Source organism: Archocentrus centrarchus, unplaced genomic scaffold (genome assembly GCF_007364275.1).
Source record: "Archocentrus centrarchus isolate MPI-CPG fArcCen1 unplaced genomic scaffold, fArcCen1 scaffold_54_ctg1, whole genome shotgun sequence".
Lineage (NCBI taxonomy): Eukaryota > Metazoa > Chordata > Actinopteri > Cichliformes > Cichlidae > Archocentrus > Archocentrus centrarchus.
This window is the reverse complement of record NW_022060276.1, coordinates 273,766-288,839: the sequence shown is the minus strand read 5'-3', so window position 1 is coordinate 288,839 and position 15,074 is coordinate 273,766. Positions and strand designations below refer to the sequence as shown.

At 37.6% G+C, this 15,074-nt stretch overlaps 1 protein-coding gene across 1 annotated transcript in view; it reads left to right on the top strand.

The window, feature by feature from the left end:
* The window catches only part of xkr4 (XK related 4), a 37,424-nt gene extending 23,268 nt beyond the window's left edge, over positions 1-14,156 (top strand). The window contains exons 3-4 of the mRNA XM_030725404.1: positions 4,589-4,943; positions 5,671-14,156. Coding sequence (XP_030581264.1) covers positions 4,589-4,943; positions 5,671-6,271 — 956 coding nt within the window. The 3' untranslated portion in view covers positions 6,272-14,156. The remainder of the gene's footprint in view (positions 1-4,588; positions 4,944-5,670) is intronic.
* Positions 14,157-15,074: the final 918 nt, after the last annotated feature.

The window sequence follows — 15,074 nt, the reverse complement described above, 5'->3', positions numbered from 1 at the left end:
CTGAGCTACAAGTGGATCACTTCCTGGCTGCTCCAGTCTGCGTGCCAAAGTATCCTTGGGTAAGATACTGAACCCCTGAATCTCGATTCCCAAGACTCCTAAAGATTGTTGAAAAAAAGGTTATTTCTTCATTTTATATATAAGCCCTTCATAAATCATGTTGACTGTACTCTATTTACCAATATAAGCAAAGAAATAAACATACACAGAAACGCACACAGAAACATCAGAACCACTTTATGGCAGACAATCACTTTTTGGCACAACGCTGGCAGCTGTTGAAAGTAACTAATAAAGTAACTTGTAGTCTAACTTAGTTACTTCTAAAATTAAGTAATCAGTAAAGTAACTAAGTTATTTTTTAAAGGAGTAATCAGTAATTGGATTACTTTTTCAAGGTAACTATGCCATCACTGATGTTAGACAGTAAACACTTAGCTAAAAGAAGGAAGTGCTTGTATAAATGGGTATGAATGGGTAAATGTAAATGTGTTGTATAAGGGCTTTGAGTGCTCAGCTACAGTAGAAAAGCACTATATAAGAACTAGTCCATTTAACATTTACTTTACAAATGCTGTAGACCAGAAACAGTATGCAGTTGGAGTGTTCCTAGATCTTAAAAAAGCATTTGATACAATCACATATGACATATTAATCAATAAACTGGAATGGTATGGCACCAGCGGGGTTGTAGTGCACTGGGTGAAAAATGATTTAAGTGACAGGAAACAATTTGTGAAGTTGGAAAAATATTCCTCATCATGCTTGGACATTGCAAGTGGCATCCAAATCTATTTATTGTTCATGTAAATGACATTTTTAAGGTATCTGATATATTAAAATTGGTATTATTTGCAAATGACACAATTATTTTTTGTTCTTGGGGAATCTAGTTTTACATCCTCACTGCGTATAACTTTGGATACTGTGGCTCCTCTGAAAAGGAAAGCTTCAAATCAGAAGTGCCTGACTCCATGGTATAATTCACAAATGCACAGCTTAAAGCAGATAACCCGAAAGCTGGAGAGGGAATGGCGTCTCACTAAATTAGAAGATGCTCATTTAGCCTGGAAAAAGAGTTTGTTGCTCTATAAAAAAGCCCTCCGTAAAGCTAGGACATCTTACTATTCATCATTAATTGAAGAAAATAAGAACAACCCCAGGTTTGTTTTCAGCACTGTAGCCAGGCTGACAAAGAGTCAGAGCTCTGTAGAGCCGAGTATTCCTTTCACGTTAACTAGTAGTGACTTCATGGATTTCTTTACAAATAAAATTTTAGACATTCGAGAAAAAATGATTCATAACCATCTCAAAGATTATTCTTCATGTTCGGCTGCTTTCAGCACTGCTGGTATTTGTTTAGACTCTTTTGCTCCAGTTGATCTTTCAGAGTTAACTTCAATAGTTACTTCCTCCAAACCAGCAACATGTTTATTAGATCCTATTCCTACTAGACTGTTCAAAGAAGTCTTTCCAATTATTGATGCTTCAATCTTAGAAATGATCAATCAGTCTTTATTAGTTGGCTGTGTACCACAGACCTTCAAGGTGGCTGTAATTAAACCTCTACTTAAAAAGCCATCACTTGACCCAGCTGCCTTAGCTAATTATAGGCCAATCTCCAACCTTCCTTTTCTCTCAAAGATTCTTGAAAGAGTAGTTGTAAAACAGCTAACTGATCATCTGCAGAGGAACGGTTTATTTGAAGAGTTTCAGTCAGGTTTCAGAATTCATCACAGTACAGAAACAGCATTAGTGAAGGTTACAAATGATCTTCTTAGAGCCTCTGACAGTGGACTCATCTCTGTTCTTGTCCTGTTGGACCTCAGTGCAGCTTTTGATACTGTTGACCATAACATTTTATTACAGAGATTAGAGCTTGCTATAGGTATTAAAGGTACTGCACTGCAGTGGTTTGAATCATATTTATCTCATAGACTCCAATTTGTTCATGTAAATGGGGAGTCTTCTTCACACACTAAGGTTAATTATGGAGTTCCACAGGGTTCTGTGCTAGGACCAATTTTATTTACATTATACATGCTTCCCTTAGGCAGTATTATTAGAAAGCACTGCATCAATTTTCATTGTTATGCAGATGATACTCAGCTTTACCTATCAATGAAGCCAGATGACACACATCAATTAGTTAAACTGCAGGAATGTCTTAAAGGCATTAAGGCCTGGATGACCTCTAATTTCCTGCTTCTAAATTCAGATAAAACTGAAATTCTTGTTCTCGGCCCCACAAATCTTAGAAACATGGTGTCTAACCAGATACTTACTCTGGATGGCATTACTTTGGCCTCCAGTAACACTGTGAGAAATCTTGGAGTCATTTTTGACCAGGATATGTCCTTCAATGCACATATTAAACAAATATGTAGGACCGCTTTTTTGCATTTGCGCAATATTTCTAAAATTAGAAACATCCTTTCTCAGAGTGATGCTGAAAAGCTCATTCATGCATTTATTACTTCTAGGCTGGACTATTGTAATTCATTATTATCAGGCTGTCCTAAAAGCTCCCTGAAAAGCCTTCAGCTGATCCAAAATGCTGCAGCTAGAGTACTGACAGGGACTAGAAAGAGAGAGCAGATTTCTCCCATATTGGCTTCTCTTCATTGGCTCCCTGTTAAATCTAGAATAGAATTTAAAATTCTTCTCCTCACATACAAGGTCTTGAATAATCAGGCACCATCTTATCTCAAAGACCTCATAGTACCATATCACCCCAACAGAGCACTTCGCTCTCAGACTGCTGGCTTACTTGTGGTTCCTAGGATACTTAAGAGTAGAATGGGAGGCAGAGCCTTCAGCTTTCAGGCGCCTCTTCTGTGGAACCAGCTCCCAGCTTGGATTCGGGAGACAGACACCCTCTCTATTTTAAGATTAGGCTTAAAACTTTCCTTTATGATAAAGCTTATAGTTAGGGCTGGATCAGGTGACCCTGAACCATCCCTTAGTTATGCTGCTATAGGCCTAGTCTGCTGGGGGGTTCACATAATGCACTGTTTCTCATTCACCTTATTTACTTTGTTTATACTCCACTCTGCATTTAATCATTAATTGATATTAATCTCTGGCTCTCTTCCACAGCATGTCTTTCTCTCCCCTCAGCCCAACCGGTCGCGGCAGATGACTGCCCCTCCCTGAGCCTGGTTCTGCTGGAGGTTTCTTCCTGTTAAAAGGGAGTTTTTCCTTTCCACTGTCACCAAGTGCTGCTCATAGGGGGTCATTTTGACTGTTGGGTTTTCTCTGTATTATTGTAGGGTCTTTACCCACAATACAAAGCGCCTTGAGGCGACAGTTTGTTGTGATTTGGCGCTATATAAATAAAATTGAATTGAATTGAATTGAATTGAATCTAAAGGAGCTGCTGGTCTGACAGGCCATGGTCTGACAGGAACAAAGTATCACTAAATCCAAGTAAAATTAAAATTATGTTATTTGGGAATTGTCAAAGAACCAAACAAGTGCAGATATATAGAGATGGTGTAAAAACTGAAAGAGTTCATGAGGATAAGACTGAGCGAGAAACTGAAGTAAGCACATCCCAGCATGACTCACTTTAAAGGTACAAGGAGGATACAGGGCTTTGACTGGGTGTTCTCACTCACTACTTAGGGGTGGCTGTGGCTCAGGAGGTAGAGCAGGTCATCTACTAATCAGAAGGTTGGTAGTTTGATTCCTGGCTGCTCCAGTCTGCATGCCAATGTATCCTCGGGCAAGGTACTGAATGCAAGTTGCTCTCTGATGCAGCCATCAAAGTATGAATGTGGATGTTAGGTAGGAAGTATGTGTGTGTGTGAATGGGTAAATGCAAGCGTGTTGTATTAAGTGCTTCGAGTGGTGAGCTACAGTAGAAAAGCACTATATAAGAACTACTCCATTTACCTACACACTATGTGTGTATACATATATATGAGCATATATAATTAAATTACATTTTATTTATATAGCACCACATCACAACAAACAGCTGCCTCAGGGTGCTTTAAGGTAAAGACCCTACAATAATTATTCCTTCCTTACCAAATCCAAATCCTTCCTTACAACCAACTGTAAGGAAGGATTTGCGATAAGATAAACTGGAAGAAAAAAAAAAGGATGATTATTATTAAATTATTTGTGATGATTATTATTGTTATTTCTTTTGGTGTATTATTTTATCATTCTCAAAATAAAGCCACAATAAACAATAAATAAAGGAGGCTATCACTAGTGTGAAACACCCAAATAAAAAGAAAGCACAATCTTCACAAGTAGCCAAATCAGCAATCTGGTACATTCCTAAAAAGAAGAAAGGCACTGGCCAGCTCACCAACACCAAAGGTGGACCTACAGACTCTACAATCAAACCATGCCCTCATGAATATGAATGTAATGAATGTAATGAATATAAATACAGAGGGTGCAAATGACCCAAAGCACACTTATTCATTCATTATGTTAAGGTACAGTAAGACAACCTGGGGCAGGCTATGCAGGTCCATTCACCTTTCCACATGTGTTCAAAATATCACAGTGCTTCTGCAATCCATCTAAAATCAGTTAGTTTCTCTATCTGTGTCTCTGTCTCTTCTAGGAATGACAGCTGCAGCCTCCCTCGTCTCTCTGGCCTGGGCCCTGGCCTCCTATCAGAAGGCCCTGCGAGAGTCTCGGGATGACAAGAAGCCCATCAGCTATCTGGCAGTCATTATCCAGTTCTGTTGGCACTTCTTTACTATAGCAGCTCGAGTCATCACCTTCGCTCTGTTTGCTTCTGTGTTCCAACTCTACTTTGGCATCTTCATCGTCCTGCACTGGTGCATCATGACATTCTGGATTGTTCACTGTGAGACAGACTTCTGTATCAGCAAGTGGGAAGAGATTGTATTTGACATGGTGGTGGGCATAATCTACATCTTTTCCTGGTTTAATGTCAAGGAAGGACGGACAAGGTGAATGCATTTCCCATTCAGCGTGATGTGGCTTGATTTTTTTTTTAATTCTTTAACTTTAACTTTTAATTTGAAAAAACCCTTGGGTACATTAAGTTCAAACAGCTATCTTGGTAGTAAAGTACTTTGTGGTAGTTTTGTATAATGAAAATCAGGAGTGTACAATGTGCAGTGCAAAGTAATATACTATCATTTTTGATTAGGATAGGATGGAAGTAACCTTTTGTATTTTAGTTATTAACCCAAAAGCTACTTAATTGAAAAAGTGTGCAAAAAATTAGCTCAGAATTAAGAGCTCAAATGTGCAAAAGCTCATAGGTCTTTCCATGGTTTGAGATCTGGTGACTGCATAGTGGTCACATTATTTTCTGATCCTCATCAAAATCATTCAGTGAGTCCTCGTCCCTTATGTCTGAGTACTGATATGTCATCCTGTCAAAAATTTAGTTTTTCCTTTTCTTGGGCCAGTTTCACATCTGTTCACTAAGATGACCTTTAACATTTACTGTATCATTTTCCAAAGTACTGAAAATTGAAGACTGTTTTATATAAGTCTTCAATTTTCAGTACTTTGGAAAATGATACAGTAAATGTTAAAGTACTGAAAATTGAAGACTTATATAAAACAGTCTTTGAGACCTTAGACTTATATTATTGATCTAGTGGTCTTCCAAATACTATGAAATTTGATTAATTTGTTGTCATTATGTCTCATGTCTTTGTACAGGTGTCGGCTTTTTATCTATTACCTGGTGATCTTGGTGGAGAATGCTGCTCTCAGTGTGTTGTGGTATCTCTACCGATTGCCTCAAAATACTGACGCCTTTGCAGTGCCAGCACTCTGTGTCATTTTCAGCAGTTTCCTCACCGGCATTGTTTTCATGCTCATGTACTATGCCTTTTTTCACCCGAATGGGCCACGCTTTGGACGCTCACCCAGTGGCCAGGGCCTCGATTTGGACCCCACCGCTCAGTTCTCCACTCTACCATCGGAAGGTGCCACCAATTCACTGCGCTCCAACCGAGGTGCCACCACAACCCTGGAACGCGACATGGGCAAGTATTCTGAGCGCGATGGCTGCATGCCAGTGTTTCAGGTCCGACCCACAGTGCCATCCACGCCATCTTCTCGTGCTCCACGCCTAGAAGAGACCGTCATCAAGATCGACCTTTGTAGGAACCGCTATCCGGCCTGGGAGCGTCATGTCCTTGACCGCAGTATACGCAAAGCAATTCTGGCCATAGACTCCTCCTTGACTCCTCCACGACTGCAGTACAAAGACGATGCTCTGGTACAGGAGCGGTTGGAATATGAGACCACTCTATAGTCCACAGGACTCTCAGAAACCCTGTAGGGGCACAGCAACAGAGTGGTATCCTGTGATGACAAAAACAGCAACAGGGACTGTGGCAATAAGAATTTGTTACTAGCATCAGTCTCAATCTTCATCTCCCATTGCCATTTTTCTTTTTCTATTTCTGGGTGTCAGTACCCAACCAGTACCATTTGGGACTGTTGGTAATGGCTGGATGAGCAATTCAGTACAAGCTCAGTTAGTGTCACTAGTAGGCTTGATATGCTGGTCAGATCGTTGCTATTATTTTTACTTAGACTCATCAGATAAATCCTGTCTTGTATGGACTAAATGCTAAATAGTGTTTTGAAACTGTGCTTAAACCAACAAGAAGCTGATGGAGTGTTAAGGTGGAAAATAATAAAAATTGGAAATAATAAAACTGTTAATGTCCATACAGACAGCATTTAAACATCAGATATTCCCATGAAACTAAATGAGACCTGAATTACAAACTTGAACTGTCATATTTGTCCTAATGTGTTGGTTTCCTACCATTTGATAGTTCTGATTTTGTGATCCCACATCAGCCACAACCAGGTGGGTACTTTCATCAGCATCATAACACTCATTACTCACTTTCTCTTAGTGCCAAAAAGGTTCCTTGGAAACATCCTCTAGTTTTTTAAGGAGCAACTTAGAGATGACTGCATAGTCCAAAAGGTTCTGCTCTGACCTAGAGCTTTCATTGCTACTGGACCGCTGTGATCTACACTGAAACATGGTCAGGCAGAAAGTGAACTACAAAAGGACAGTGGTCAAAGTAGCATCTATACTCAATGACCACTAGTCATTCTGTTTTGTTTAGACAAAGCATACCAAATTTGGCTAGATGTAATAACAGAAAGCAAGATATAAAAGGGACAAAGGTTAAACACTAGCTAATGGTCTTTCTCCCAAAAGGAAGCTTGTCAAATTCACCCAATGCCAAGAAAAAAATCTCCCTGGCAGCTCAACGAAACTATTTGTAGTTCAGCCTCATAAACCCAGCTGCATAATGATACCAGTCTTTGCTTGTCTGTGAAGAGTGAAAGAGTGAAATCAAATGGCAGACACCAATGAATAGAAGACAGGAGAGGATAAGGCAGGAACTTGAAATGAGTCGGGGATGGACAACACAGACAAGCAGCCATCTCAGCCAAACCAACCAGCCATCAGGATGTACAGTAGTCATGCAACATGCAGAATTTTTTATTTTAGACATGAAGTAGAGGGTACTGAAGTCATTGTAATTCTGTGTTTTTTGTGATGTATTTGTTGGCAATATGTTTGTGTGTGTGCACGTGCGTGCTTGTGTATGTGTGTTTGGCGTTCACACAAAAGAAGAAGCTCAGGAGGACATGTGATTGGATGTCTGAGTAGAATCTTTGCTGTAGGTACACATTTACACATGTGACCTTTCTAGGAAAAATGTTCCTTTTTTGAAACACTGATGACTTAGAGTTTTTACATTTTGAATCAACACATTTAACAACCAAGCCACACAACACATGTTAGCATTGTGCTGGTAGTGTCCATTGGCAAATGAGAAAATGAGACGTTAAAATGTGGGATTAAGGCTCGATTCAGGTCATGCTACATAACGTGCTCTGGTAAAGCTAAGTGATGGAACACAGGCATTTTCATTATGTGACTTTTAAAGTGAGGAAAGAAGAGATAGAAACAAAAAAAAACATTTGGAAGTAGGTCTAAAGTAGCTAAATTTATTCTAACAGAAATGCAGTGTTGTGAAAAGTGTCCCAAAAGACCTCTCTTTCATGTCATCTTGTTATTTTAATATTTTTACAATTCCAGGTCATTTCACTCAAGTTAGGAACCTTTCTAACCAAAAATGACTATGGGTCTGCAGCCACAGTGGTGTGATCTAATGACGTTAGTTAGAAGTAAACTAATACAAACTCCGGTAGATGGCATTTTGGCACACAGCATTTTTCAAAGGTAAATCAATGTATTACGCATAAAGCAGTGCCGTAATAAACATACACACAGTGTTGTTACAAAGAAAAACATTTACGCAAAGACTTTTTTCTGCCTCACACATTTATCTGTGAGAATATTGCCTGCCATTCCCTGAGCTTCGATTAGTCTCACATTATTTATTCACACACGAGTGACTGAAATCCATCCAGTAGCTTGTTATACCCTGGATCAGGAAAAAACCTGTTTTTCTGAAGGTTAGGATTTGTCCTTAACTGGTAGCAAGTGTCAGAGGAGTCAGCAAAGCCATCCTGACCCATGAAGATTTAGAGCAGTGAATTTACCATTCACTGCTCTAAATGTGGTATGAAAAAAATCAGTTTGATATGATAAATTATTGTTTTTTTGTGCACCACGTAGCTTGTTCCAACAGTCTGCAGTCTCTGCTGGTAAACAGGTGTCAGCTGGGGAAAGTCTAATACAACAGAAAAAGCACTTTGGGTTCAGTCCCAATATTAAAGATGAACCTGTCACATTACCAAGTTTATCCTGAGATTACTTTTTAAAAATACAAATACCATGGTCCATTTGATCTCACAGTCAAACTGTCATGGTCCTGTTGACATGGTGTGCATGTATGTGTTCCAAAGCTTGGAGCATCCCCAGAAAGAGAAAACCGGAGACTGAAGACAGAACAGAGAGCTGTGGCATCTTTAATAACTTTACTTCACAGATTAAAAATAACAATTCAAGAACTTTAGTGCTCTCCCTTGCTTTCCCGCTGCTAACAGTGTGTCTGCATATTGTGTTTTGTGTTTTCTCACAAGCACAATGTCTTTGTTTTAAAGCGCGGGAAGAGGAAAGTGGAAAAGGAAGAGTGTTGTGGCACGAGACTGCTCTTCTGACCTCAGCTGGTCTTTTCTGTAAATGTTGTTTCAGGCCATTGTCTAAACCCACAGGAAAAGGGCCAGCCTGATGTGGAAACAAAGATGTATATATACAGACCACTTAGAGAACCAGGACGATGAGTATCCATAATATTCTATGCTGGTAAAAACTGGCATATTCCCACCATTCTTTGTGTTTTCTATTAGATAGAAGTTTAAGTTCCATATGTTAGGGTTTTTTTAATTATATTTTGGTGGTGGTGAAAAATTCAAAAATTTAATCTGTAAAAATTTAATCTTGAATGAAACAGGCATATTTTTGTGCTTACAATAAAGGCTCTGAGTTCTACCAGAGACGTACTTTTAAAGGACTAAAGCAGTGGTTTTGCATGTTTTAGCAAATCTTTTTGAAAAACTTGTTGCTGTATTTCAGAAGCTTCACTGTAGTCTTTTTTACTTTTGTTGATTATTATTATAAAGTAACTTCTTAAGTATATCTGAATTTAAATGGTAATATCTGCAGTTTTATACCGTACAGAAGTGAACAGCAAAGGTAAAATCTGGCCTTCTAGTTTGGCAGAAATTGTTTTTGCATTTGAAACAGTTGCAAAAATCTCCTCAGACTGACGAGGGGACCTAAAAACATGCAAACACAGTGTTTTCTTAGTTCAGCAACAGCTGCTTGTAAGTGTCTTATTCTTTCTGGTTGGAACGTGGCTCAGGAGTCGTGTGTGTGTGTGTGTGTGTGTTTGTGTGTGTGTGTGTATGTGTGTGTGTGTGTGTGTGTGTAGAGGATGATCTCTATCACAGCTTTTATTTTATCCTATTTTTTTTGTTTGTTTGTTTTTCAGTTAATTTTGAGATTTTCATTATTCTGAAGGGAAGTGCACTGATTACACATCAAAGTGTGTTTGGTGAAGGGATGCACTACTGCTTATGTTAAAATGCCGTATAAGTAAAGCCTTTGTGGCTCCAGAAGAAGCTGCATAACATTAGACAGATGTCCTGATTTGAAGCAACATCAGTGACAGCTAAAGACTGAAAGTTTGAAAATACTGCATCTGAGGAAGTGCGTTTGAAGGAGGGATATTTCCAGACCTGTGCGGCCTGTTGTTCCTCAGAGCTGAAGGTGTTTTTTTGTGGGTAATGTAGATATCAAGGGTTTTTTAGTTCTCATTTTGTTTCTTTGCTTGGGGAAAAGACACAAGTTTCATGATGGCACAGTACTGTTAGAGAATGGCACACACTGAATAAGGCTGCACTTACTCAGCTCTACAGGAGCTGCCTGCCTGTTCAGGATCAAAGTCTTAGGCTATGGAAAACTTTCCTGATCTCTTTAAATCAGGCAAAAAAATAAATAAATAAAATTGTATTTTTTTTGTTGTTATTTGTTTTGGAAAAGAGTTAATAAAATGAATCAGTAACTGGGATGTCAGCAGATTATGAGAAAGTCTAAAGGCTTTATTTGTGTAGCTTTCCATGTGTGCACCCCAGTTCCAAGAATAAGAACACTATTTGTAAATTAAAAGGAAAAAATGCAATCAGTGAAAAAAATACTTGAAGCATATATTTAATTTAAAATAGCACAAAGACAATGTGTCAAAAAAAGTGCTAATTTTGAAAAGTGACATGTTGCAAAAAACAATATAAGGCGACTGTTTGTTGTGATTTGGCGCTATACAAATAAAACTGAATTGAATTGAACCTCCTCAAAGATGTGCAAAATTTAAAAAACAAAACAATATAAAATTGCAGACATTTGGGGTTTTATCCTGTAAACTATAATTACCAGAATTAAAAACCAGGACTGGATGGCCATGATCTTCAGGCAGCACCAAATTAAATACAGAAATGTTTCTGTGGTGGAATTCATCAGCGAAATTCTCAACCACTGCACTGACCCGGCTAACCTCCGGCTTGTTTTCACCACACAGCTTCCTGCTGCACTATCAGTTAAATCAACGGGGTTTAAATGATTTTTACTACATTGGTTATTATTTGAATTTTACACGGTGTTACATTTTACACAGTTTTTTTGGAAACAGGTTTGCAGATGCAGTCTTAAATTTTTTGAGGCATCCAAACAATTTCTTTTAGTTTTCAGTTGTAGCCTTAGTTTAGTCATCACCATCAACAAATAAATGATGGTACTAATATGTACTGAACATAAAACTACCTCAGTTTGTTTCATGAATAAACCCTTCCAGCATATTTGTTATTGCCAATCCATTGTCTCTGTACCACAGGCGACACGAAAGACTCAGGATGTAAATCCGTTTAAGTACGAATATGTTTCCCAAAATTAAAACGAATTCCAAACAACAATAAATATTAGACCCTCCAACGTATAACACTGTCAGTATGACAGTTGTATAGCATTAGTTTTTAGGGTCTTTACCTTATAATATAAAACACCTTGTGGTGACTGTTGTTGTAATTTGACGCAATGAAAATTGCACTGAACTGAGCATTAGAGTAAAACTCAAAAAATGTTTGAAATAATCTTCACCCCTTTTGTGTTCAAGGTCAAATTTCTGAAAAAATTCCTTTGTTTTTTTGTTAAGGAAGCACATTGCTTCTCTTTCCAAGTGACACTGAATAACATGAGGTCCTGCTTGCTGTATATTAATCTGCAGTTGATATGCTCATCAAATTATACATTACAGTTGAATGCAGTGTAGAGCTGGTAGTTTTGCTCCAGTATCAGCAGAGACGTTGCAGTGAATGTTCAGATTCATGTTCAGAAGAAGAAGCAGGCTTTTCTTGTAACTGAGTTAATATTTCTTATAGATTCACAATTTCAATCTTGCAAATAAATGTTTCTGTTTTTTTCAGAATATTGCACCTCTGTGGCCCTACTACACTACTGGTTTTTAAGATGTCCATAAAAAGTAGTTTCCGTCCATCCAGTAGACTGAAATACTGTAATCATCAGTTTAGCAGTTATTTTTTAAACCTGTAAAAAATTATTTAATCAATTTAATATTTCATATATCATCCACATGCCAAATACTGTATGAAATATCATGCAGTATTTTACTCCATTTGGTCCTTGAGTTTAAAATTTTGGAAATTTTTAATTAATCTGTTATTGAAGACTAAATGCAGCAGGACAGCATTGGTCTCTGTCCCACTTTTTTTTTTTTAAGTCTCACAGTTATGATAAAAAATGAGATTAGGTGCTATCATAAGATCCCACAGGTGCTCCAGTTCTCATGTGACTGGTGGACACATCAAGAGACCTCTCTTACTCTGCTCATTACTTTTTTAGCTGCTTTCTGTGTTTTGTTTGCCTTAAAATAAAAATATTTCTATTTTTGCCTTTATTTCAACATCATTACATGGGACCTTGTTTGAGGCTGGAGTTCACCACAGCTCAGTTTTCTGATTAAATGTGTGCGTGCGTGATGTTTTTACACTGTTCAATAGCATAATGTGTGGCAGTTACTGTGCTTATACTAGGAAGTATCACCTTTTTCTAACAATGTGGTTGTGTAGCCTTCAGTACTGCATCTTCTGAGCTCCATGAAGATGTTTGTGTTCAGCTGTAAGAAATACAGCAGATTCTCTTTAGTTGCAACACATGGCATCAGTTGTGACTCTACTGCTATAAAGAAATGAACAAGCAATATAGAGAAAGACAAAAAAAAAAAAGAAATCACCATTTCAGTTCTATTCTTTTTGTTTCTTTACTCCTCCTTGTTTTCCTGCACTGTTATCAGCTAGTCTAACAAAAAAAGTGATCCATGTGTGAGTAAAACGTTCACAGTAAAGAATATCCATTCACAGAATAACATTTTTGGGGTCTTTCAGTTACTGTAAGGAGTTACATAATTAAATTCTACAAACATCAGGGACACATGTTACATGTTAAATATGTAATATTACAATCATAGAACCATTTCAATTTAGTCTCACAATTCAACACTGATGTAAGAATATGGAAAAACATGTAATAAGGAAGTGTATAGAGGACACAACCAACCAATTTTACAGGGCTTCTTGTGGGAAGCCGTTTGGCTCATATATTTGGGGAGGTTGGTATTAGGGTAGAATGGGAAACAAGCCTGTACAGTCTCCCACCAAAGTAAAATAATTAGAGTTGGCTAAACATAACCAAAACAAAGACGGAAAACTCGCTCTCGCTTTCAACTACACCCACATTTAGTCACAGGAGCTGACAACTGAAAACCTCCAACTATTCTACTATAACACCGCTCCACTCTGAAAGCCAGCACACGGGATCAGTGCACTGTTTCAGAGCCCGCTGTAGCTCCTTCAGATGTGTTGAATAGATTATGTTTCTTTGCTAGCATTTTGGTCCAGTGGCTGTCTCTGTGTCAGCTGTAATGGATTAATAATGCTTTGCTGCTGTGGTCTGGACATACCTGCAAGCACAACAGAGAAATTTATTTATTTTTAACTATTTGCATCCAACCAGACAAAAGCAACCCTATCTAGTTTGAATGGTCAACACAATCTGTGCAGCAACAACAGCTCCACACGGGCTTATCCAGCCTTAGTACAAGCACAGTAACAGTTAAAAAAAATAATAGACAAAATCCAGTCGGACATGTATAATCATTCTGTACAGATGTCTGTTTAGCAAGTTGGTTAAACATGGAATACCACAGATAGTGAACTGATCAACTTAAATGCTTATCTGTAAATAAATGTATGCAATGTGTACATGTTACAAGGAACATTCCTCTCTTTTTGAGTTTTGACTGTGAAGGGTGTCTTTAGAGGTTTGATGCCACCATGATGGCTATAATTATGACAGTATAATACAGAGAAACAGATAAATGTGGTGTATGTGGTGTATTAAAAAAAAAAAAACAAGATACAAATGTTTAAGACAAAATAATATTGGTCTCTTCACTAAGTTGCATTGTGTGATGAAAGTATGAAGTGCTAAAAAAAAAAAGCATTCAATGGGGGAAAAGTACATTTTATTGTAAAAGATAATAATAATAATAATATTATTATTAATAATAATAATAAAATAATAAAAATGAGACTTTTGTATATACGAGATTTTTGTAAATTTTTATTTGAATCTAATGCAACACAAACTACCAAATTCATTTAATAAAGGACACTGTGGTTATTTTTCTGGCCTCAAGTTTGTTCATTTCCTCTTTTATTTATTCTGCCAGCGTTCTGGAATTCTGTTGATTTATAACAAATGAAACAAATCAACATGTGGTTGCAGAGTCAAAAATTCTAACTAATTTCTTCCCTTTTTTAGAATTGAGAAGACAGGTAGTGACAAATTCTCCAGGAGAAGCCTATATCACAAGACTGGTATAACAAGTCAAATCTTACTTTTCATTTCATTCATTCATCACCATCATAACCTATGATACACAATTAACCTGTTAACCCAATGGGCTAGAGATTAGAAAATCTGGCCCAGTGTGTACAGACCTGCATTTAGAGCTCTTCACAAGCAAGCCCCATTGTATATCAGTGAACTCCTTCACTTCTATACTCCTTCTAGATCACTGCAGTCATGTGATCAAGGACTACTGTCTGTGCATTCTACAAGACTGAAAACGAAAGGAGACAGAGCTTTTGCCTCAGTGGCTCCCCGTCTCTGGAACTCTCTCCCTGTCCATCTTAGAGCGGCGGACTCACTGATGCATTTTAAAGGTCTTTTAAAAACACATCTTTTTAGCTTGGCATTTGTTTAATTTGTTTTTAATTTGTTTTTATTATTCTTTGTCCTGTTGTGAAGCACTTCGTAACATCTGTTTTGAGAGGTGCTATATAAATAAAGCTTTACATTACATTACATTACAATTGTGAGTAAGATACTGCAAAAAAAAAGCAATATACAGAAGTTAAGTCAGGTAAATAAAGATGTTGTTTGTTCAATATGTTTGTGTGTATTGGTCTTTCAAGCATTAATAATATTCCATAACTTTTAATAAATGTTTAATTTCTTGTGTGTATAATGACTAATTCAA